The sequence below is a fragment of the Misgurnus anguillicaudatus genome, chromosome 21 (genome assembly GCF_027580225.2).
Source record: "Misgurnus anguillicaudatus chromosome 21, ASM2758022v2, whole genome shotgun sequence".
In the NCBI taxonomy this organism is placed as follows: domain Eukaryota; kingdom Metazoa; phylum Chordata; class Actinopteri; order Cypriniformes; family Cobitidae; genus Misgurnus; species Misgurnus anguillicaudatus.
The window spans coordinates 10,871,021-10,894,774 of NC_073357.2; the positions used below are offsets into that span (position 1 = coordinate 10,871,021).

The 23,754-nt window shown below is 39.9% G+C and overlaps 1 protein-coding gene across 1 annotated transcript; it reads left to right on the plus strand.

Moving 5' to 3' along the window:
* The first annotated feature begins 496 nt into the window (after positions 1-496).
* f13a1b (coagulation factor XIII, A1 polypeptide b) lies at positions 497-23,369 on the plus strand. The gene is made up of 15 exons (XM_073859308.1): positions 497-657; positions 2,050-2,254; positions 2,959-3,147; positions 4,911-5,159; positions 5,349-5,467; positions 8,269-8,371; positions 8,768-8,950; positions 9,071-9,209; positions 13,375-13,478; positions 13,562-13,650; positions 13,729-13,882; positions 17,741-18,016; positions 19,005-19,165; positions 20,866-21,002; positions 22,717-23,369. The coding sequence occupies exons 2-15, from the start codon at positions 2,074-2,076 to the stop codon at positions 22,856-22,858; spliced, it is 2,226 nt and encodes a 741-aa protein (XP_073715409.1). The 5' UTR covers positions 497-657; positions 2,050-2,073; the 3' UTR covers positions 22,859-23,369.
* The last annotated feature ends 385 nt before the right edge of the window (positions 23,370-23,754 follow it).

Consider the following 23,754-nt stretch of genomic DNA (forward strand, 5'->3'; position numbering starts at 1 on the left):
TTTAGTGGATGCATTGTTGAGCTGTAAGCTCATAGCTGATGAATGTTTATTGGTTTTCTCACCTGGCATCTAATGTAGCATAACCAACAATACTTGCCTAGTCAACAAGCTACATTTTGTTGAAGAATAGCGGGTAAACCAGCACCAAAACAACTCAAACCACCACAAATCAGCATGGACTAACATGAATATTAACGCTGGTCTTTTCAGCGGGATAGCTGATTTTGTTAGCACTTGCTTTTTAGACAGAAAAGATGGACATGGTAAATTCCACACTTGTCTCTTTATTTAACCAGATTATCAGATTTTAGATATCTTTAAGCCTCCAGTTTTATTTAAGACACATACTATCTTTGCACAAACACATTTTTGCACTTCCACTCTAATCTCACACATACACGCCTAAGTGTAAACTGATGACAGATGCTTTTGGTGGACACGCCTACCAACTTTTACAATGTCTTTGTAATTTGCATACACAGACACTCCAACCATTAGGCTTTACATGTGTAATGCTACACACAAACACACACACACACCAGGGTTTTTTGCCCCATATATATGTGAACCAGGCAGTAGTCCTGAAGTGCTTTCAAACCCCAGATTCCAGTTTCTGCCTCTGCAGACGATTGACAAGTCTTTCTAACTGCAAATAAGGTTAGTACACCATGACATAAATATAAAACATGTAAATAAAATGCATTCATAAAGCAATATAATAGTATAATAAATGTATTTGAAAAATTTCTATTTCTATGAAGAGAACATTAAATGCTAAACATTGTCTCTTTTTTTTACACATTTTTCATGTTCAGTACGTATAATGTTGCTCTTTAATAATCTTTCTGTTTACTTATTATTAAGATATTGTGAAGTCTGTAGTGGGTTTTATTGAAGATTGCTTTGTTTTAGCAAATGCATTTGTGTGTTTTGCATGCAAAATCAATTTTGTATAATGTGTCAAGTATTGTTTTGTTTTTTTAATCTACGTCCACAATCCCCCAACAAACATCTTTAAGAAAAAAAACATCTCTATTAAATTGTTTCCATCTGTGTGCTCACATTGCCAGTTATGTGTGGAAACTATAAACATCAGTGGGTAGGTGCCGAACGCTTTAACCTAAATTATTTACTTGAAGTGCCCCCTGAGATTTTAAATAAAAATGTCAATAATTTAATTAAATGTTTAACCTCAAAAACCATTTTTTTTATCGGTTTTATATTTTTTATCTGTAGTATTTTACATATATAGTTATTATTACCTGTTACTGGACCTTTATCTGGCAATTTTTTTTAATGGTACATAAAACATATCTGTCTATTTTGCATGAGTTCCCAGTTTCTGACATATTCTAGTGTTGTGTAATGATAACATGACATGCAAATTCAACAAATAAAATATATAGTTTTGTTAGTGGGCATTTTATTTATATTTTTATTTTAAAGCGAATTATTTACATTTTATGATTGAATTATATATATATATATATATATATATATATATATATATATATATATATATATATGTTGATATATTTTAATTAACTTTTACGAACCCTCTGCAATTCCCCTGCCAACCACCAGAGGTTTGCCAACTGAAGTTAGGGAAGCCTGGTCTAAAGGAAAACAGAAGCTTCATTGTGTTAGTATTATTACTCAAGTCCAGTGTGGTTTACATGTCCCTAAATTTCAACCTAATTTTGGTAGATGGCTGATATGTAATCCATCAATTAGATGTTGATGTGACTGTGGTGACATATTTTTTCAGCATGTATAAAAGTTGCATTAGCAATATTTTCCACATTTAAATGCCAAGAAACAGGAATGTGAAACTGGTTGAGGTTTAAAATGCATTAAAGATGGAACAGATTTGCTTAAATGTCTACATTATACATTCACTTACACGTTTATATAGTCTATAATAAAAACAACACTCTTGTTTGCACATAAAAACATGCACAAAACATGCTTTTGAATGATGCCTAATAAATATGCATAATTCAGTTTTATTTTAAAACTTTTTTTCTGTATTCTGATGTGTTTATCTAGAAACTGAAGTGACCAGTACCTGCCATGGCAGATCAAGAGGCTCACGATAACCCTACCCCTGCTGCCACACCGGTCGTACGCCCTAAGAGGGTGTCCCACCGTGGACGCAGTGCGGGACCCAAAGCCACCTCAAATAAAGAAGAGGGGAACGTAGAGGAATTCGAGCCCTTCATGTTACTTCCCAGAGGACCCCCTCCTCTCAAAGGTTAAATGTTTGTTTGTGTATAGGATTCTGTGTGATTAAATAATAGATAGAAAAGAAACACTCTAGACAGATGGCGAGTCAATTGCAAAGCTCAATTCACAAACATGCATACACCCAAAGGTAGTCTACTAACTGCAGTTACGTTTTTTTACCACCATGCACCTCACGCAAAAAAGTATTTACATTTATATGAAAAATTATTATAAAATAAAGAGTGGGAGAGTTAATAAAACAAAAGTGGTATTAGGCAATATCATAGCAAACCTGAAAAAGCAGAAGAATTACAAAAGACAATTTCCTCTGAATCTGCAGTTTCCACCAGATGGCAAAGACCTCCATTCTGAAAAGAGTGATTGCATTTATTGCAGGAAAACAGCATTTTCTCCTGTAGTGACATTACTTCTTGCATTATCCTCCTTTTTCAAACCTTCAGAGATAACAGGATGAAACAGAGGGGCACTGTTTTTGTAGATTATTTAACTGTGAGACTTGTTTTACTAGCAAGGGTTTTATTTTCAATTTAAAAAAATGCAGACACTTTGATCTAAAGCAATTTAATGTATAACACATTCAAGGTGAACATTTTATATGTGAAACCCATGACTCATGAGCTAACACACTGCTCCATCTAGTTAAGATCACGTCTTGTAAACCTGTAATGTTTTAAGTGAATTACTATTTTGACAATAGTTTTTTTTCCTTAGACTTTCTTGATATCTGGGATGTTGATATGCTTAAACATCCTCAAGAGATAAACAAACAGGGACATCACACCCACTTGTATGGCAGTGACTTCCTCATTGTACGTCGAGCTCAGGAGTTTCATATAAAGATCACGTTTGATCGGCCCTACAAACCAGCCGAAGACAAGTTTGCTGTTGAGTTTGTCATCGGTAAGTAAGATTGAAACTGAATATTTTTGTTTGGTCTGGTACCACAAAGTGACCTGCTTCTATAGACAAACACACACTGTTCTGTCATTAAATAGCAAGGAAAACTTGGTAAAACACTAGTTGAAATCTTGAAAAAGAACAGTCTGTTTCATTTTATTTGATTAGTTATAAATCTTCAATTTAGACCTCTTAGTCTCGAATTAAGTCAAGTTTATTTCCAATATGTAGAAAAGACTCTGCCTTAATGTTTTCAAAGAATGTTTGTGGGAAGCTTTGTTCTATTTAAATACTCAACTACCCTTTTTGGAATATACAAGAATAATTTTGGAGATAAATTGCCTAGCACAGCAGTAAAAGTAATTCAGTGTGCATTTTTAGTGTATACTTGACACTACAATTTCACAAGAGAAGCTAGTCTTATGCAATAGTATGGCACCATCATCACTTTCCCTTCTCTTTGACATACTTCCCTTTATTGTCAAAACTTCTCAATCAGCTCCCGAGGTCGTGAATCAGAATATCGTGTACACAGGTTCAGGCACACATTGGGACACTTATTTTCTGTGATGTGACTGCTTAAGGGCGTTTAATTGACAATTAAAAGTCGTTATTTATCAACAATCGGCAAAACTGATTTAATGTAATCTCTCTGACTTAATTTTTAAACACTTGTTACTGTGCATTCACACCAGATGCGGAAGAGGCGGCAAAAATGCAAAAATGTTTAATCTTCATTCGCGCTTGAAATTCTAGTCATTCGAGACATTCACACATAAATTTGCATCATGGAAGGGGCTTATATAGCTCAAATTAAGTAAACTTACCTGATTGTTTGCCCTCCTCACTCACTTTTTTCCAAACAAGATCTATTGAATTCCTGTAAAAGTACGAAGATCTCTCATATAGCAATGATAATTGTCCGCCATTGTTGTTTTGTTTTTCTGCCTCTGCTCGCTTCCTGTAATCACGTCACTGCTAGAACAAGCTTTTGATTCGTTAACGCGGGGAGAAAATCCACCAAAGTTCAGATTTTTCAACTCGCAGTTACCGCGCCACAGGATACCTATTCGCTTCTTTGCATTGACTTAACATGTAAATCACTCATGGTTGCCGCCTCTTCTGAGTCTGGTTACAGTTCATATATTATGAAAAACACTTTTTTCTCCCGCATATCTGTACTTGAATTTGGAGAAATGTTACATTTAAAATTTAAGTAGGTGGTACCTTCCTGTCTAGCAATGTGTGTTTAGATTATAAATAAAAAATGTTTTTCTTGTTAAAAGTTTTCATGATGTTTATTGAGGTGGCTCGTGCGATTTCAGTTGGAGAGCATCAGAAAAGGTTACGTGACTTCCGGTAAGGGAACATAGGGACCATCGATACTCAGGTTTTTGCTTTGTATTGTGGAAATTTTTTGTGAAACGAACATTCCAGTGAACTGGAAGGATTGCAATTGATACAGCGTGAATCCCTGATTAGTGACCTGACTACTGAACAAGGGAGCTGATTGAGATGCAGCTTTTGTTTTGGCATTTCTTTCTTTCTTGATAATATTTATCACAGCCAGTCAACACCAATGCAATGAAATTTAATAATTTAAGGAAACTAACCACATTTCACTTGACTATTTAACAAACAAGGAAGCCAAAATTAACTTGTTTAAATTGCACACAGTCATTCCAGCAACTGTACGGTTATACACGCTAGGTGTACACCCTAAGCTTTTAATATTAAATGTTAAACTTTATTATTTTGTCCACTAGGGCCCAGCCCTCAGTACAGCAAGGGTACCTATATTCCGGTATTCCCCACTGCTGAAAAAAAGAGTGTTTGGCAAGGTCGGATTATAGAGAGCAATGACAACATCGTCACCATGGGCATCACACCCTCACCAGAGTGCATTGTGGGAAAGTACATGATATTCATCGGAGTGGTGACCCCCTATGGTATCCGCAGAACCAGGAGAGACACCAGCACAGATGTCTATATTCTGTTTAACCCATGGTCACCAGGTCTGAAATTCAATATTTTTAAGCTAACAATGGCTTTATATGTAAAGTATATGATCTCCATTGCTGTAATCAAACTATCAAAGCTCAGTAATTTAGTTTGTGAAGATAGAGAACACTAGTTGACCTATGCAAATTGTGTGCAGGCGAGAAACTCTTTTATTTGACACCAAATTGATATTTCTGTTAAAGCTGATCCTGTGTTCTTGGATGATGAGGAGGAGAGGGAGGAGTGTGTTATAAATGAGCTGGGGATCATCTACCATGGAGCATATGATGATATATCCGAACGTGCTTGGAACTTCGGACAGGTATGAAGATCCAGACTGCTTTTTGGTCACAGAACACAAAAGACATACATTTAGACAATGACCCATAGACACACTTGTTTGTAAAGTTGTTCCCTTGGATTACTGTTTTGTGCCATATACTCATCACATCAAAGATGTTTATTGTGTACATTATTCCTCACGGCATGTATATTTTGTAAAGTATCAGTTTAAATTTGAGCTGTTTTTGTTAAATTTAAATGTTTTGTTAAATAAAAATTTGCAGTTTTGGAAAAATTGGGGAAGATGTAGCAAGGGCTACTGTAATGTGTTGATAAACAGGCAGGCAGTAGCAGTGGATCCAAACCATACACTGTAAAAAAAATAAGGACCTAGTGTTCGTGACGTCACCCTTTGGTTTGTAAAGATCGTTTTTGAAGCTTAAAATAGGCGTTGCCTGCGGTTGCCATCTTGGCCGCGCATCACCACAAATCACTCGCGGAAAACCAAAAATGGGTAAAGAGGCAGAGTGTGGGTGAAGCTGAGGTGGCTGGTTGCTGAAACCACGCCCGCCTAGCTTGATTCTAGTGACAGCAGTGGCTGTTCAACCGTCACTCAAGCGGTCATGCCCTTAATTATGCAGAAGTTTAAGGCTTAAAGGGGCCATGGCATGAAAATCTGACTATTTTCAAGTGCTATGATTTGGTCTCCAGTGCTTCTATCAACCTAGAAAATGTGAAAAAGATTAACCCAGTAACTTAGTTTTGTAAACCATTCTGTACAATCACATGAAAAAATAGGTCGTTGAAATTTGGCTCTCCTTGTGATATCATAAGGAGCTCTTATTATAATAATGCCACCCCTTAATCTGCACTTTCCAATCACAGCACTGAAATTTAGTGCAGAGAAAAAGAAAGAGAAAATAATTCACAGCACAAACGAGTTTCAATTGTAACAAACCGCTCATTTGCATTTAAAAGGACACACCCCAAACAGCACGAAAGATTTATTTGACATCTTAAAAAGTCATGTGCCATGGTCCCTTTAATATCATTTAAATGGATGAGTTACAAAAATAATTCACCCCCCCTCACAGTTGTCATAAAGGGCAAAATTAGCTATATAGACCAAAAACACTTTTTGTCCCAGGCTGTAAACATATAAATTTCTACTGTAAAGTTGGGCATTTTAACATGGAGGTCTTTGGAAATTGACTCCCTTTTGGAGCCAGCCTCAAACGCCCAGTCGATGAATTGCAGTTTAAGTTACTTCCGTATTGGCTTCATCAGAGAGATCGGAAGGTTGCCCCTTGATCCAAATGTAGTGTTCCATCTATTTTTGACAAAATAAACAAGGTAAACCTTAAGCAGAAACAGCCAGTAAAACATAAACATACATGAAGACAAGCACCAACATCTCCAAGAATGACTAACAAAAGACAACTCAAACATTAGGGCAATATACTGTATATAAATGGGTAACAGATACATCTGGGGAGACGATCAATAGGGAACCAATGAACAAATGAACTACAAAGTACCACAAAACTCAAGACTGGAAAGAGGAACCCAAAATACAAACTAAAAGTTCACAGAACATTAACATGTGACACCTATATCTAAATAACCTTTCCAGTCAAAAGTTTTACACTTAAAGCCCTGTTTTCAGATAGTTTTTGATGAAATAGAACGGTTTTGACTGAAGTTTCGACATATGCGGCTGCCCCGAGAATTTTCGGGTGTTTGTGTTTCAGCTCCTACCTTTACAGTGGCTGCGTGGGTGCACTGGAGCAATCCTTCCTGAAGTGCATTGAACTTTCGTTTACAAAGACGTGAAACTCACCGAGTGGTCAGGGGTGATCACTGGTGTGCTCGCACAAAAATTGCTGCAAAAGAAAAGGGAGTCGGTTTGTACACCTCCAAACTGCCACGACGAAGCCACGGAGGCATTTACCTCCAGTTGTTTTGAGATTAACGAAAAGGTTGCCACCACTAATATGGCAGCACTGTTGACCCACAATCCAGCAGCAAACGCGTGGTCTAGTTATTCAACTTTCCTCGTCTACCTGCACAGATATCAACAGCGCATCCGTGTTGTAGGTTGCCAAGTTGCGGTCAAAAATGGGTTCAAAATTTTATAAAGTGTCTATTTTGTGAGTTTGTTTCATACAAGATTTGGCAACTGGACAACCTTGGAATAATATATTGATGTGATTATTCATATAACGAGGTAGGGCCATTAAAATTACGGGAGTTTTCCGGGAGAAATAACAAAACGGGAGGGGGCGGGAGATAGGTGTGAAATACAGGAGATTCCCGGGAAAAGGTATGAATAGAACACACCTTTTCAGGGATAATTATCCACAGCACGTCTTTAGTAAATCCCGACACTTGTTATTTTACGCCAAAATGATGGTTTGCACTGGCGCAAGCTGTTAGTAAATCTGGCCCATAATATTTTTTAAAATCTACAATATAAAAAACCTTCAGTTAAGTGCATAAAAGTGATCTGTATTGTCTCATTACCTTAACCTGACTCACAACATTATGATTATCATTTTTATAACTTCATCTGCTGCGTATGATTTTGCAGGTAATGTCAGTTTGACTTCATTGGACATAAAATCACTCTGCAATAACTTGCAATTGTTTGTGTGTGTGTGTGTGTGTGTGTGTGTTTCTTTTTTTTACTGAAAATGCTATAATATTGAAAAATTTGTATAATATTTTGTTATATTAAACAAATATATTCTTATAATATTTAAACAGATATAGCAAATTCTTATATTTCTGAATAGGAAAAAGCTATTTCATACTTCAACAAACTATTTTTGTCACTTTCAGTTTGAATTTGGTGTACTGGATGCCTGTTTGTTCATTATGGATAAAGCAGAAATGCCGCTGTCTAACCGTGGAGATGTAATCAAAGTTACCCGCGTAGCTTCTGCCATGGTGAGATAATGAAATACTGAATACACAATAACACACATCCATCTCTCTCATGTTAATCTAAGTTTTTTCCTAGCCAGCCAGTACTGCAAGACTGAGTATGACACTTTGTTGGTCGCAGGGTATAAAATGCAGTCCAAAATTCTGCTCCACAAAACTATATAATAAAAATTAAATATATTTGAATTAGAATATTCAAGGATTTTACAGATGAAACAAGGTGTGCATTTTATTAGCATGTATTGCATTAGTAACTGTAGCTACAGCAACACTACATATGCTTGAATCTTGTTTAAAACATCTGACATATAGGACATGGTGGGTTTAGAAATGAAGGCATCTATGCTGTTTATGCATCATAACCTACATGATTTTTGTTCTCCTCTGCACTTAACCATGATAAACTCTCGCGATGATGATGGTGTGTTGGTGGGAAACTGGAGTGGAGATTACATGTATGGGGTTCCACCAACCTCATGGACTGGTAGTGTAGAGATCCTCCTGGATTATGCCAATAGCAGGGGCACACCTGTCTGCTACGCTCAGTGCTGGGTCTATGCTGCTGTCTTTAACACCTGTAAGAACTTACTGTTGCCTCTTTACATGCTTTCTTCAAACAACTGATTTAATAAGTAATTGATCTGTATGATATTACTAATTAGTTGTGAATGATCGTTTACTCTTTTTCGCTCCTCAGTCTTGCGTTGTCTTGGGATCCCCAGCAGGGTAGTGACAAACTTTTTCTCTGCCCATGACAATGATGGCAACTTGAAAATGGATATCATTCTAGATGAAAATGGAAAAGTGGACCGAGAACGCACCAAAGATTCCATCTGGTTTGTGCCTTCACTTACTAATCTCTTACTATTATCTGACAAATCTCTTACTATCATCTGGCCTGTTTAATTAATGTTTAGTAATAGTTATAGCAAACAATTACTATAATTGTTTATTAATTTTACTGTTTATTAATTTGAGCTTTATTAATATATGTTCTTGATCAGTGGTAACATATTATAAGTTTGTTCACACCAAGAACTATATTTATAACCCAGTTTGGTAGCACTTTATTTTACATTACGTGTACTTACCTGCCTGGTACATACAGTTGTGATGAAAATAATTAATACTCAGGCCAAATTTTTAACTATTGGGGTTTTTATTTGGTAAATGGGAAACGTCTGACTGGAAATGACACAAGAAAGTGGGCAATGACTGTAAGACATTTTGTTCGTATTAGCTGTTTCCCCTTTACATTTTGACAAAGTGTCCCATGTCCAATATTACCCCGGATTTCCACCGACTGCGGATCCGCTGCGGAACGGCGGCGGAGTCAATCGGTTTCCATTCAAGTCAATGTGTGTATTTCCACTGACTGTGCTCCGAATACGTCACAGCTCCGGCCATCCGCAGCCCTCTGGCACAAATACGCAGAGCTTCTATTTTTGCGGATGCCGGAGCCATGACTTTATCGCGTGATCATACCTGAATTCGCGAGAACTCATGTTTTTTTTTATTAAATCTTTGCAATACAAACATTACAAACACACACAAATAAAGTCATTAACTCTTTCCCCGCCATTGACGAGTTATCTCGTCAATCTGCATTACCGCTGTTAACAGGTGGCGCTATTCCAGAACTTATAAAACCCGGAAGTATTGCCCTAGGGCAAACAGCTGTATGTGCGTGTATGTTTTACACATATTTGAGAGGTGATAAAAACAGAACACATGAAGGTAGGATGAAACTGATTTTTTTGTTTGAAAGCAGAGGGTCTGTTGCTTTAATGCATTTATTGTATGTTTATATATTTAAAAAGGAGCATTTTCTGGAAGGCATTAAACTTTTGTGAAAATCATGAAAAATGCTGGCGGGGAAAGAGTTAATACAGAAACAACAAATAATAGACAAGAACAGAGCCAGGGGGAGTTTCGAAAAAATACATTAAAGATAGAGCATAAATAAATGGTTTTAGCAGCCTTCTTATTTTTTGAATTTTTGATGGATTTGATGTACTGCTCTGTCTACGCGAGATCTCCTGTTGTGATCTGGGCTAGTTTGTAAAAATGTCATAATTCAACGGCATAATGGGCAGAGACAGAACTATGTATCGCGTGACCATCATGTGAATTTGCGAGACCTCATGGATCCTCGTCACTTCAGTACGCAGCCGCTCTGCAACAAATACGGAACTGGTGGGTATTGGCGGACGGCGGAGCAGCGGAGGAAATCCGAGGTTACAGTATTCATATCCTAGATCTTATGGCTAGAATCTTAGGAAATGCAATCATTTTAAATTCTGTTTACTTTTAGTATGTTACCTTTTAGTATGTTCTTGAGCATAAAACAACTATAAATTCAGAACAGCTGATACACTTGTGTGCTAGTCAGTTTCTGGTCAATTGCAAGTTATTGGTAAAATCAAGGGGTTTAGTGTGGACCTTTGGTTGCACATGGATGCTCAAAGAAAACATAGTATACTACACTAGTATTTCCAAGTGTTTTAAAGGACCAGTGGCCACTGTGCAAAGCATTATTAAAAAGTTCAAGAGTTTCACACTGTAGAACATCTTAAAGGACTTGACACTGGCCAGACTGGTAGTGCAAGAGGCTAAGAAGAATCCAAGGATCACAAGCAAATTCATCCTAAATAATTTAAATAATGCTGGTAACAACATTTCACGGGAGACACTAGAGGACATTGCAAGGGCTGGCCTGCATGGACATCAACCAAAGAGGAGTCTGCTTTCTGGGCAAAGGTGTAGAAAAGCTAATTTTTCCTTTGCAAAACCTAAACTGGAGAACGAAAAAGCCTTTTTTTGTCACCAGTTCTATGGTCCGATTAGACAAAATTGAGTTGTTTGGACAGAGATGTGGCTTTTGTTTGAAAAAGCATTCAACCCTAAGGTAGTGTGCACACCAAAGCATTTATGCCGGCAGATGTTTTCAATTGTTTTCAATAGAAGCGCGGCTCTCTGAGGTTTTTCCGCACTCACAGTGGAGGAGGATCGGGACAAATATCGCTTTGAGGGTGTTTTTTAGCCAATGGGACAGACAACCTTGTAACAGTAAATGGCATCATGAAAAAAGACTACATTAAGATTCTGATGCAAAACATTAGACAGTATGCAGAAAAACTTGACATGGGCACGAAGTAGTCCTTTCAGCAAGATAATGATCTAAAGCACACAGCAAAAGTGGTCAAGAAATGGTTGGCAGAGAATAATATCAATATTTGGGGTGGCCAAGCCGGAGTCCAGACCAGAATTCAATTAAAAATAATAACTGAAGACCAAAGTAAATACAAGGAAGCGTTCCAAATTCAAAGGCTTACATTAAATTCATAATAAAACATTGCGTAGGGAAAACGCCGTAAATGAAAATCAGATGTTTAAATCTCTGCGTACGCAGGATCCCACATATATTCTCTTTGTACATCCCAGTTAATGTGCTACTATCAGGGGTAGAAACAAGAAATAAAAATATTTTATTTGAAACTTTGTCTTCTGGAATTAATAACAAAAGAAAAAAAGAGTGGGAGAGTTTGTCTGATGCCATCAACGAGGTTGAATCTGAGAGTTGCAATGCAAATTAACTTTGATCTGATGGTCTGATCAGAGAGATGCCTGTATTATAGGAGACACATTAATCTCTGCAATTGTATCCATTGTACTGGAAAATAAAGTGCTACCCTGGTATTTTCAAACTTTATGTATAAAAATATATAAAAAATATACTTTCATCAACTCCTCTTATATAGAGAGCAATGTAACGGTCCATTTATTTAACAAAATAATAAAATCAAGTTGAAGTTTTTTTAAAGGGGAATATATCACATTAGATAACTAAAATTAGTTTAGAAAAAGCCTGGATGAGTCTGGCCTACCCTGAGCTTTGCTCACCCTGGCAAATATTCAGTATTAACACCAATAACATCGTACTGTGGGTTCACACCAGACGAGAGTTCAACGATTTGCGCAAGTATATTACATTAGCGTTCTCAATGGGTCATCCGGCCTGACAAACCCGACGGGACCCGCGGATTCGGGCCGGGTTCGGGTCAAAAATATAAGCAAATGAGTCAAGTCGGGTCGGACCTCGGGCTTAATCTTTTACGCTCCGTGCTGCCGGCTTCAGAGCGGATCCGCCCCGGAGCTTACTGCTATCACTGCGTGCATGCCTGTTGCCTGGAGAAGAAGAGATGGAGAAAAGTAAACTTGCCACAGGTGAATTCACCGTTGCTTTCTACTACAGGAGGAGAAGCCGCTGGCTGGGTACATGTTTGAGTTCTTTTTATTTATTATTGTGTGATTTTAAGACATATTTATATAGCCTATATTTAAAGTTTATTGTTTCAGTTGTTTGTATTGTTAAATGGCGTGAACATTAAAGCTTGATTTGAATTCCCGTCTGCTGGTCATGATAATAGCCTGTATGAGAAAAAAAAGGCAAGGGGGGGTTGGCGCGGTCGGGCCATGGGTCGGGTTCAGACAGATAATTCACGTTGATGTGTCGGGTTACATCGGGTCCGGGCTTTAAAAGCCATGGTCCGGGTCGGGTTTTAATTTTCAGGCCCGTTGAGAACTCTACATTACATACAAGGTCAATGCAAAGACGCGATCAGACGCGTCCTCACGTGGGGCGATGCAAATGACGCGATATGGGCGGCGCGTTTTCCGCAAAAACACATACTATTCGCCTTAAATGGGTCCTCGCTCAAGTTCGCAAAAATTAGCATGACACAAGTTAAATCCCGCAAGTAATCTAAAGCGAGTACCACGATGCCCCGTGTTTGGTGTGTACGTAGCATTAGAGCTGGATCCTGGCCTGTTGCGATTACTATTTAAGGATGCTTCATGGGAATTGCCTCCTTTAAAGTGGATAAAAGTGATCTACTTATCATAATATGGGTATTATAAGCTTCATTAAATCTTAGTAGATTAGGGTTTCTTAGTATTTACAGTATATTACATCATAACTTGCTGTTTCTTCATCTGAAGGAATTATCATTGCTGGAATGAGTGTTACATGAGCAGGGCTGACCTGCCTCCCGGCTTTGGAGGATGGCAAGCTGTAGATGCTACGCCACAGGAGACAAGTGATGGTAAGTCCTGCACAAAAAACTAAAAAATCTTATGGTGGTCATGGTGTCTGCTTTGTGTTTTAAAGAAGGTTGTCCTCTGTAAGGTATGTACAGGTGTGGACCTGCATCCGTTGCTGCTGTTAAACACGGACAGATCTGCTACCCGTTTGATGCCTCTTTTGTATTTGCTGAGGTCAACAGTGTAAAATGTGTCTATTTAAATATATTTCTAATTATAGAAATCCTGATATATTATTATCTATCTCCCCAGGTCAACAGTGATGTGGTCTTCTATCGTAGACAGAAAGATGGCACTCTGGTGCCAGTGAGGGTAAATCCCAACCATGTAGGTCGCATGGTGTTGACTAAAGCCGTGCTGCATGATGGACGCAGAGACATCACTAATCAGTACAAATTCCCTGAAGGTTAGAGAGATAATGTTAAGTTGGCTTATCACCTGTGATCAATTGTTTTCTGGTGGTTTTAATATTTAACAATATTTTTTTTAAACAAGGTTTTCACTGTTCTGATCTTAATTAAGGAAGAAAAATCTAAATTATTTCTCTATGAAACACCAAAGGCAAATAATTGAGCATATGTTTTCCACCCAATTAAAAACACATGGTGACGTACTGCCAAGCTCTAACAAGACAAAATGTACAATAACACATATTATATAGCTATATGATTGCTTTGTGTCAGTAACAGATCAAAATGCATTTATTTAGTTGGGGGTAGATTATCAATATAAATCTGTTGAAAATATATTCAAATGCAGAGCTACTGTGTAGCTTCAGAAAACTTTGAAAATGCATGGACCACTTTATGAAACATTTTAAGGTGGGTTTTTTAAGCTTGTGTCTGTCGCGTCCATTTAAGTACATTGTATTGATATAATAACAGTTTTATAATAATAAATAGTCACTGAAATAATAATCTTTGAATTTAAAAGAAATCTATTTAATTTAGGTTAAAATGATATAAGGGTACTGTTACGGGTAAATCCAGGTAAGACAGGATGCGGATCCAAATGCAGTGATATTTATTAAAAATAACAACAAACAAGCAAAAAACATATCAGGAAGTCCAACAAGGAACCAAGAACACGGAACACGAAAACACCATAACATCAAATCACGATCGACATCAGACACTGGAAACACTAGGCTTAAATACACAGAGTAATCAGGGAAAACAAGACACACCTGGGGAACAATCATCACACGGACCAATGAACAAAAGAACTACAAAGAACTACAGACATGGATGACACAGACATGACTTCAAAATCAGAGTACAAGACAGGGTACACAGACAGAGTTCATAACATAGCCCCCCCTCAAAGGGCGGCTTCCAGACGCCCCCCAGAAAACCCCAAAGTACAACAGTCTAGGAGGGCGGTGGCATGGAGGTGGACCCGGGGGAGGGATGGTGGGCCAAGGCCATGAAAGTCCAAGGGCCAGGGCGGAGCCGTAGGCAAAGACAGGGACCACGGCGGAGCCGCGGGCGGAGACTGGAGCCAGGGCGGAGCCGCGGGCGGAGGCTGGAGCCAGGGCGGAGCCGCGGGCGGAGGCTGGAGCCAGGGCGGAGCCGCGGGCGGAGGCTGGAGCCAGGGCGGAGCCGCGGGCGGAGGCTGGAGCCAGGGCGGAGCCGCGGGCGGAGGCTGGAGCCAGGGCGGAGCCGCGGGCGGAGGCTGGAGCCAGGGCGGAGCCGCGGGCGGAGGCTGGGACCAAGGAGGAGCCGCGGGCGGAGACAGGGACCAAGGAGGAGCCGGCAGAACTGGCAACCAGGGCGGAGCCGGCAGAGCGGGAACCCAGGGCGGAGCCGGCAGGGCGGGAACCCAGGGCGGAGCCGGCAGGGCGGGAACCCAGGGCGGAGCCGGCAGGGCGGGAAGCCAGGGCGGAGCCGGCAGGGCGGGAAGCCAGGGCGGAGCCTGAGACCAGAGAGGGACTGGATACCAGGGTGGTGCTGGTGGTATCATGAACCTGGGTAGAAGAGAACAGAGAGAGGCCCTCTGGGCCTGGTTAGACAGGGCAGTGAGTTCACATATTAACATCTCAGACCAGACAGTGAGGGCAAAGAGCTTGGGGACAGTCTTCTTAGGACATGCAGAGAGTTCAGCACTGGCCATAGTCTTGGTGATGACAAAGAGTCTCTGGGGCATCGCGGTGACCACACTAGCTGACCAATGGGGCTCAGATGACTCACTCGGCTCAGATGACTCACCCGGCTCAGATGACTCACCCGGCTCAGATGACTCACCCGGCTCAGATGACTCACCCGGCTCAGATGACTCACTCGGCTCAGATGACTCACCCGGCTCAGATGACTCACCCGGCTCAGATGACTCACCCGGCTCAGATGACTCACCCGGCTCAGATGACTCACTCGGCTCAGATGACTCACTCGGCTCAGATGACTCACTCGGCTCAGATGACTCACTCGGCTCAGATGACTCACTCGGCTCAGATGACTCACTCGCCTCAGAGGACTCCGGAGATTCACTCGCCTCAGAGGACCCCCGAGAACCACTAGGCTGAGAGGACTCCCGAGATTCACTCGGCTCAGAGGTCTCTGTAGACTCACTCGGCTCAGAGGACTCGGGAGATTCACTCGGCTCAGAGGACTCGGGAGATTCACTCGGCTCAGAGGACTCGGGAGATTCACTCGGCTCAGAGGACTCGGGAGATTCACTCGGCTCAGAGGACTCGGGAGATTCACTCGGCTCAGAGGACTCGGGAGATTCACTCGGCTCAGAAGACTCGGGAGATTCACTCGGCTCAGAGGACTCGGGAGATTCACTCGGCTCAGAAGACTCGGGAGATTCACTCGGCTCGGAGGACTCGGGAGATTCACTCGGCTCAGAGGACTCGTGTTCATGAGTCTGGTTGACCTGCCGTTGAACTGGTGAGCCACACACTGAAAAAACATAGCACAATGCCAGTGCTAACATTGACGATTCACACAGATTAAAAAGTTTGGGGAGCTCCGAGGCCTTCAGTGAATCAATGGGCACAAACAGTTTCATGAGCTCTGTAGCTGTCTCATGTGATGTAACACACCTGCTGGCCGATGATTCACTCGGTGACTTGCTCCGGGAGGATTCACTCAGGGATTTACACAGGGAAGATTCACTCAGAGATTTACACAGGGAAGATTCACTCGGGAAAGATTCACTCGGAGATTCACTCGGGAAAGATTCACTCGGGAAAGATTCACTCGGGGATTCACTCGGGAAAGACTCACTCGGGGATTCACTCGGGGATTCACTCGAGGACGCACTCGAAGACAAACTCGAGGACTCACTCGGGGATTCACTCGGGGATTCACTCGGGGATTCACTCGGCGAAGATTCACTCGAGAGAACGAGCGGTCCAGGGATTCTGGTCGCTCGGACAGTGATCAGCGGGTAATCCAACACACTGGAGATTAAGCGGCCGACCCGGGCTTTCACTGGATGAACCGGATAACCTGGTGACTTGTGCACCGGCTCAGACACGGCGGAAGTCATCTTGTGAGCGGGGTCGGACCAAACACAGGGAAACCTTGGAAGCACGAGGGAAAACACACAGGGGAGCGAGGAATTGCTGCTGGATCCTTAATGGTCGATCGTTCTGTTACGGGTAAATCCAGGTAAGACAGGATGCGGATCCAAATGCAGTGATATTTATTAAAAATAACAACAAACAAGCAAAAAACATATCAGGAAGTCCAACAAGGAACCAAGAACACGGAACACGAAAACACCATAACATCAAATAACGATCGACATCAGACACTGGAAACACTAGGCTTAAATACACAGAGTAATCAGGGAAAACAAGACACACCTGGGGAACAATCATCACACGGACCAATGAACAAAAGAACTACAAAGAACTACAGACATGGATGACACAGAAATGACTTCAAAATAAGAGTGCAAGACAGGGTACACAGACAGAGTTCATAACAGGTACCAGTTGATTTTTTTTTTTTTTTGGCTGGCATTATTTCTGTAAATTGAATGAATGAAAATCAAATCACTCCTATTAGTTAACACTAAAAGTTTTTCTTGGATAAAATGATTTTGCGAAGTCAGGCTTGAGGAACTGGAGCTCATGGACATCCCTAAATACAAATGACTGAACTCTGAAGTTTGATTTTGGAGTGCTGAAAATGGGTTCATTTTATTACTACCATTGACCAGATGTTGTTAACAGTACTTCTTCAAAACAGACCAACTGATTTACCTTAAAGAGGAGTAAGGGCTTCTTTTATTTTCTCATGCACCTCTCTTTTAGGAAGCCCAGAGGAGCGCCAGGTGCTGGAGAAGGCTGAGTTATTTGGATGTCAAAGGGAGAAAGCCTCTATTCCCCAGGCTGACGTGGATGTGGAGATCCCTAGTCTGGAAGTTCGGGTGGGGGACGGATTCGACCTCATTTTGCAGTTTACCAATCGCAGCAATCAGCGACGCACTGCAGATGTGTATGTCAGCGGGACTGTTGTGTATTACACTGGAGTCCCAAGTGCAGAGGTTGTGTTTACAACTCTCAAAGTCAAATTAGAGCCACTGCAGAGTGAGTAAATGTATTGGACAGTGTAAAATATTATGGTGTATTGCAGTCCCATCTAACAGAGAAAAGTTCTAAGAACGTTCCATGAACATTTCGAGCATTCCCAAGCACGTTCTGCCAACATGAAAAGTGTCCAGTTTTTTATGTTATAAGAATGTTTCTTGGTTGTCTGACAGTAGAGAAATGTTACATTCTATCATTTTTAAGCATTAAACAACTGTTTTCTATATTTACATTTTATTATATTTTATATTTTTTGGCTTGTTATGTAAATGATAAGGAAACATATTTTAAAACAGTTATATTTTTATCAGTTTTTATGTGCTTACTCTTTCAAAATCCCTAAATACTGTAGTATCACATTATTTATGGAAAAAATCTTTAGAAAGGAAAGTAAACAATAAATTAATAACTCGCTTCACTAGATGTTACAATCAGTTAATAACCACAACAACCATACTAAATTACCAGCTTCTTTGTGTGCTAAAATCACACTTGTTATCGCAAAAAAGTTATAGCATCCAGGGAAAAACTAGCAAGTTATAGGAGTCCAACTAAAACAAACACTGATCACCTAATGGTGGCATCTAAACCTAAGAAGTGAATTGTGTTTTGTAGTGCAATATTTTTACTGAACATTCAGAAATAATGTTTCATTAACAGTTTTAAAATAACAAAATACAATGTTTCTTTATTATTTACATGGCAAGCAAAAAAAGTAAGTATAGGCAACAGTTTTAAACATTGTGTGAACATTAAAACATGACAGTGTCATAACATTTGACAATGATAATGTAACATTTCTCATGTTCAGACAACCAAGAAATGTTCTTAAAACATTAAAAAAACTGTTGTCAGGATGTTTTTGGGAACGTTCTTAGAACTTTTCAGTGTTAAACGTGGTGTTTGAATAGGTCTGTGTCTGTCCGTCTGTCCTGTGATTGGTAGTTGAAAATCATCACCCATTAAATGCTGCCCCTGTTGTTGTTAGGCAAGGAAGAGAAGGTGGCAGTACGTAGTGAGGACTACATGCAAAAACTGGTGGATCAGGGAAACATACACATTATCACCACTGGGAAGGTGAAAGAGACCGGACAGATCATCACCTCAATGAAGTTAATCAACATGCACAAGCCCAAACTTATTGTGAAGGTCTGGCATGATTCATTATCGCTACATTTCTTAGTAGAAAAACATACTTTCCAAAAGTGGTCCTAGAACATAATAAAGCTATTTGAACCTGAAAAATTAATGCTAATATTAACTGCATTAGAGTGTTTTAGTTGTTATAGTTGTTTGACTCTGAATACATTAATCTAGAATAAGCTTACAGTGAGGAAAATAAGTAAGAGTTCTCCCACTTGGTAATCGTGGAGGGGTCTGAGGTTGTCATCGTATGTGCATGTCCACTGTGAGAGACATAATCTAGGAGGAATCCAGAAGTCACAATGTATGATTTTTTGACTGTTTATTTGTATGATACAGCTGCAAATAAGTATTTGAACACCTGAGAAAGTCAATGTTAATATTTGATACAGTAGCCTTTGTTTGCAATTACAGAAGTCAAACGTTTTCTGTAGTTTTTCACCAGGTTTGCACACACTGCAGGAGGGATTTTGGCCCACTCCTCCACACAGGTCTTCTTTAGATCAGTCAGGTTTCTAGCCTGTCGCTGAGAAACACAGAGTTTGAGCTCCCTCCACAGATTCTCTATTGGGTTTAGGTCTGGAGACTGGCTAGGCCACGCCAGAACCTTGATATGCTTCTTACAGAGCCACTCATTGGTTATCCTGGCTGTGTGCTTCGGGTCATTGTCATGTTGGAAGACCCAGCCTTGACCCATCTTCAATGCTCTAACTGAGGGAAGGAGGTTGTTCCATAAAATCTCGCAATATATGGCTCCAGTCATCCTCTCCTTAATACAGTGCAGTCGCCCTGTCACATGTGCAGAAAAACACCCCCAAAGCATGATGCTACCATCCCCATGCTTTACAGTAGAGATGGGTTTCTTGGGATGGTACTCATCATTCTTCTTCCTACAAACACATTTAGTGGAATTATGACCAAAAAGTTCTATTTTGGTCTCATGTGACCACATGACTTTCTCCCAAGACTCCTCTGGATCATCTGAATAGTTATTGGCAAACTTAAGACGGGCCTGGACATGTGCTGGTTTAAGCAGGGGAACCTTCCGTGCCATTCATGATTTCAAACCATGACGTCTTAGTGTATTACCAAACAGTAACCTTGGAAATGGTGGTCCCAGTTCTTTTTAGGTCATTGACCAGCTCCTCCCACGAGGTGAGACCTTTTTTCACCAAGCTGCTTGGCAATTTTCCCGTAGCCCTTTCTCGCCTTGTGGAGGTGTTCAATTTTGTCTCTAGTGTTTGTCTCTAGTGCTTTGGACAGCTCTTTGGTCTTGGCCATGTTAGTTGTTGGATTCTTACTGATTGTATGGGGTGGACAGGTGTCTTCTTTATGCAGCTAAAGACCTCAAATAGGTGCATTTAATTTAGGATAATAAATGGAGTGGAGGTGGACATTTTAAAGGCAGACTAACAGGTCTTTGAGGGTCAGAATTCTAGCTGATAGACAGGTGTTCAGGTGCTGATTTGCGGCTGTATCATACAAATGGATAGTTTTAAAAAATCATATATTGTGATTTCTGGATTTTTTTTGGATTGTGTCTCTCACAGTGGACATGCAGCTGCGATGACAGTTTCAGATCCCTCCATGATTTCTAAATGGGAGAACTTGCAAAATAGCAGTTGTTCAAATACTTATTTTCCTCGCTTTGTATAAACAGTATGCAATCTATTAGTGTCTCTATCTCTCTGGGTTTTTCTCTTTAGGTGACAGGTTCTCCAAGAGTGAATGAGGAGATGTATGTGACTGTTGAGTTCACAAACCCATTTAAGTTCAATTTGGAGAAAGTAGATGTGCGTATGGAAGGTCCTGGAATTCTGCCATTCAAACACAAACATTACAGGTAAATATGCTTACACCAACATTTTGAAACTTATTATAGGCCTTTCCCCATCAAAATAAGTGGTTCTCTCCAAAAAGAGGGTGTGATTTCTCATGACAATGATTTCAGTGAAATCTGTGGGGTAGCTAGCATGAACACTGTGTGTGTTATTTGAGGTATTCATGTGTAAAACATCAGCTTTTTAATTGTATCAAAAAGCTTGCCTAAGAGTACAGTTTCTACCTGTGTTGAAATATTTCCTAGTCCAACAATATGTTTGTCCGGGACTTAACAAGGGCTAGTCCCTTTTGTAAATTGCCAGTAGACCTTAGTTTACATCATAGCAGTAAATATTAGGTGTTGCTATTTGGTACTAACAGGGGGGACATTCACATTTTAAGGATTCTTTTTTGGGGGACAACACAAGTGAGTGATATTTTTTGTAAAATTTTCTCCTAAAGAGAAAGACAAGTTACCACAGAAAGCAGGGAGCAACTTAAATTATTTATTGATAAATGGAAATAAAGACAACCATTGGAGGGGAGAGCCAGTGTGTAATATGTACAATAATGCTGCGTTTACACCAACCACGTTTCAGGCATCAAAATCGCATCTACCACTCCTAGTTTGCCGCTTGAACAGTTTGAATGCATTCGCGTCTAGAGCGAAGTAGACGCGCGGAAAAAGCAAGCATTTGACGCATGTCAGAGGCAAAATCCGCTTCTTGTGGGAGGGGCAAGTGCTATGCGGTTGTCCGTTTGCAAGATGACTGATGTTTATTGGGCATTTATCGAGAGAGTTACCGGTTTGTATTTGGTAACCTTAGTATAGGGGGAAAATAAAGGGCGCGGGTTGATAAAAGTGAGGTGACTCAAAAGTGAAATGTGTATTACAACTTACCAGGTTGCCCGATGTCCTCACTGACACTCTTCCAAGCGAGGTCCTTTTTATCCCTGTCTCTATAGAAATAAGAACTTGTGTCATATAGCTCCGGGTGACTGCTTACGGACAATATCAAGCGTTCCTTCAGGTTGAATGAGTGACTCTGGGCGGGTCTGCCGCCACAGAACGCGGCGCGAAATTCCATTAAGTTCACATATTTCAACTCGTCTTCTGCGCCACGAGACCTCCAGACGCGCGTCTTCACATTGAAATCACTTGCGCTTCATGCCTCTACCGCGGCTGGTGTAAACGCAGCATTAGGCAGTATCTGCATAAAACAATAAGGAAAATCTGATAAGATAATAAACCAAAAAGACGATCGTGACTTGTCGATGGATTGCCGTAAGTGGGAAAATAGGCCCAAATTCAACCTCATTATCTTTTGGTGTGTGCCGGGCTTAAGGTAATATCTGTTCTCTTCCGATGATTTGTGATGCTCTCTTTCATAATAAAAGTCCGTATTTTACAAAAACATTGCAGTGCTTTAATGTCCTCTTATATCTTGCGAGTGGGGCTTTTGCACAGACTGTCTTGCTTTAAAATAGGACTTTGTAAAAACTTTCCAAAGCCAATAAATCACTTTACATTGCATTTCTGTAGTCTACCACATACCACTTAAATATGTGTTAAAGATGATCCATCAAGATTTAGGAGAACAGTCAAATATTGATAGTCTCAAAGCTAACAGACATGGACCAAAACTATTTTTAAAGCATGTGTTGATCAGACCTAAAATAAGACAACTTTAAGTGTACTGTCAGATGTTCACATGTGTATTTTGTGTGCTTCTCAGTCTGATTCCTCCAGGTACCTCTATAACCTGGACAGAGACGTTCAGCCCCCGGCGGGCTGGCTCTACTAAACTGATGGCCAGTCTGGACTGTGCTGCTCAAAGACATGTGTACGGAGAAGCAGAGTTGACTATTCAAAACTGAATATTACTGAAAGTGATATAAGGAGAGAGGGAAATATGATTAGAAAGTTAAGAAACTTTGTTTTATTTGACTAAAAATATACCATATAGACACATCTTATACTCTAGAAAGTTAGAAACTTACAAAGTTGGCATTATTTATCTAGTGATAATATCTACCAGTGATGGTAAAATGCAAACAATCTTTATTCAAACTCAATTAGACAATGTTATAACAGCTGTTTACTTTTTTTAAAATAAAAGGAAAACTGTAGCCTAAGTGTAATATGCCTTATCCATGTATTAAATACAATTCTGCTTGTCACCAGTATTTACATTTTCAAATAATACATTTTTTGTATGTACTGTTGTTTGAGGTCTTCACTGATCTAAAACAGGTTCTAAAGCAATGTTTCAAAGCTTTGGGTTTACTAAGTTTAGTCAGGTGAAAATATATTTACCATGTATTTTCAATTTATTCCATATCTGTTTTTAAATAAACATACAATACTTATACACAATGTGGACTATAATGTGGAGTATATTCTAGAAGTTATTAAAATGGGTTAAAATGAAAAGAAATGATTTTATTTAAAAAATTCCACAAAACACACAGTAGTGAAAGAGATGAAGCAAGAGATGGAGCTGCACCCACACTCTTTTCAGCAATACGTGGCAATACTAGTAAAGTAAAGGAGCTTCTGGTTCAAGCTGACTATAACTTTAAAGGGCCATCAAAATCCATGAGATGTCATTCAAAAAGAGTTTAGTGTAACCCTGGCATCCTAGCCAAATTACCCCATGACCTTTGTCCAATATCACTGCCTCATATTTACCCCCAATATCTACTAACTGGCTTTATCACTGTGTTTCCTCCTAACCAATAAGCTGGTTTGTGTGGACTGTTCTGGCACACTG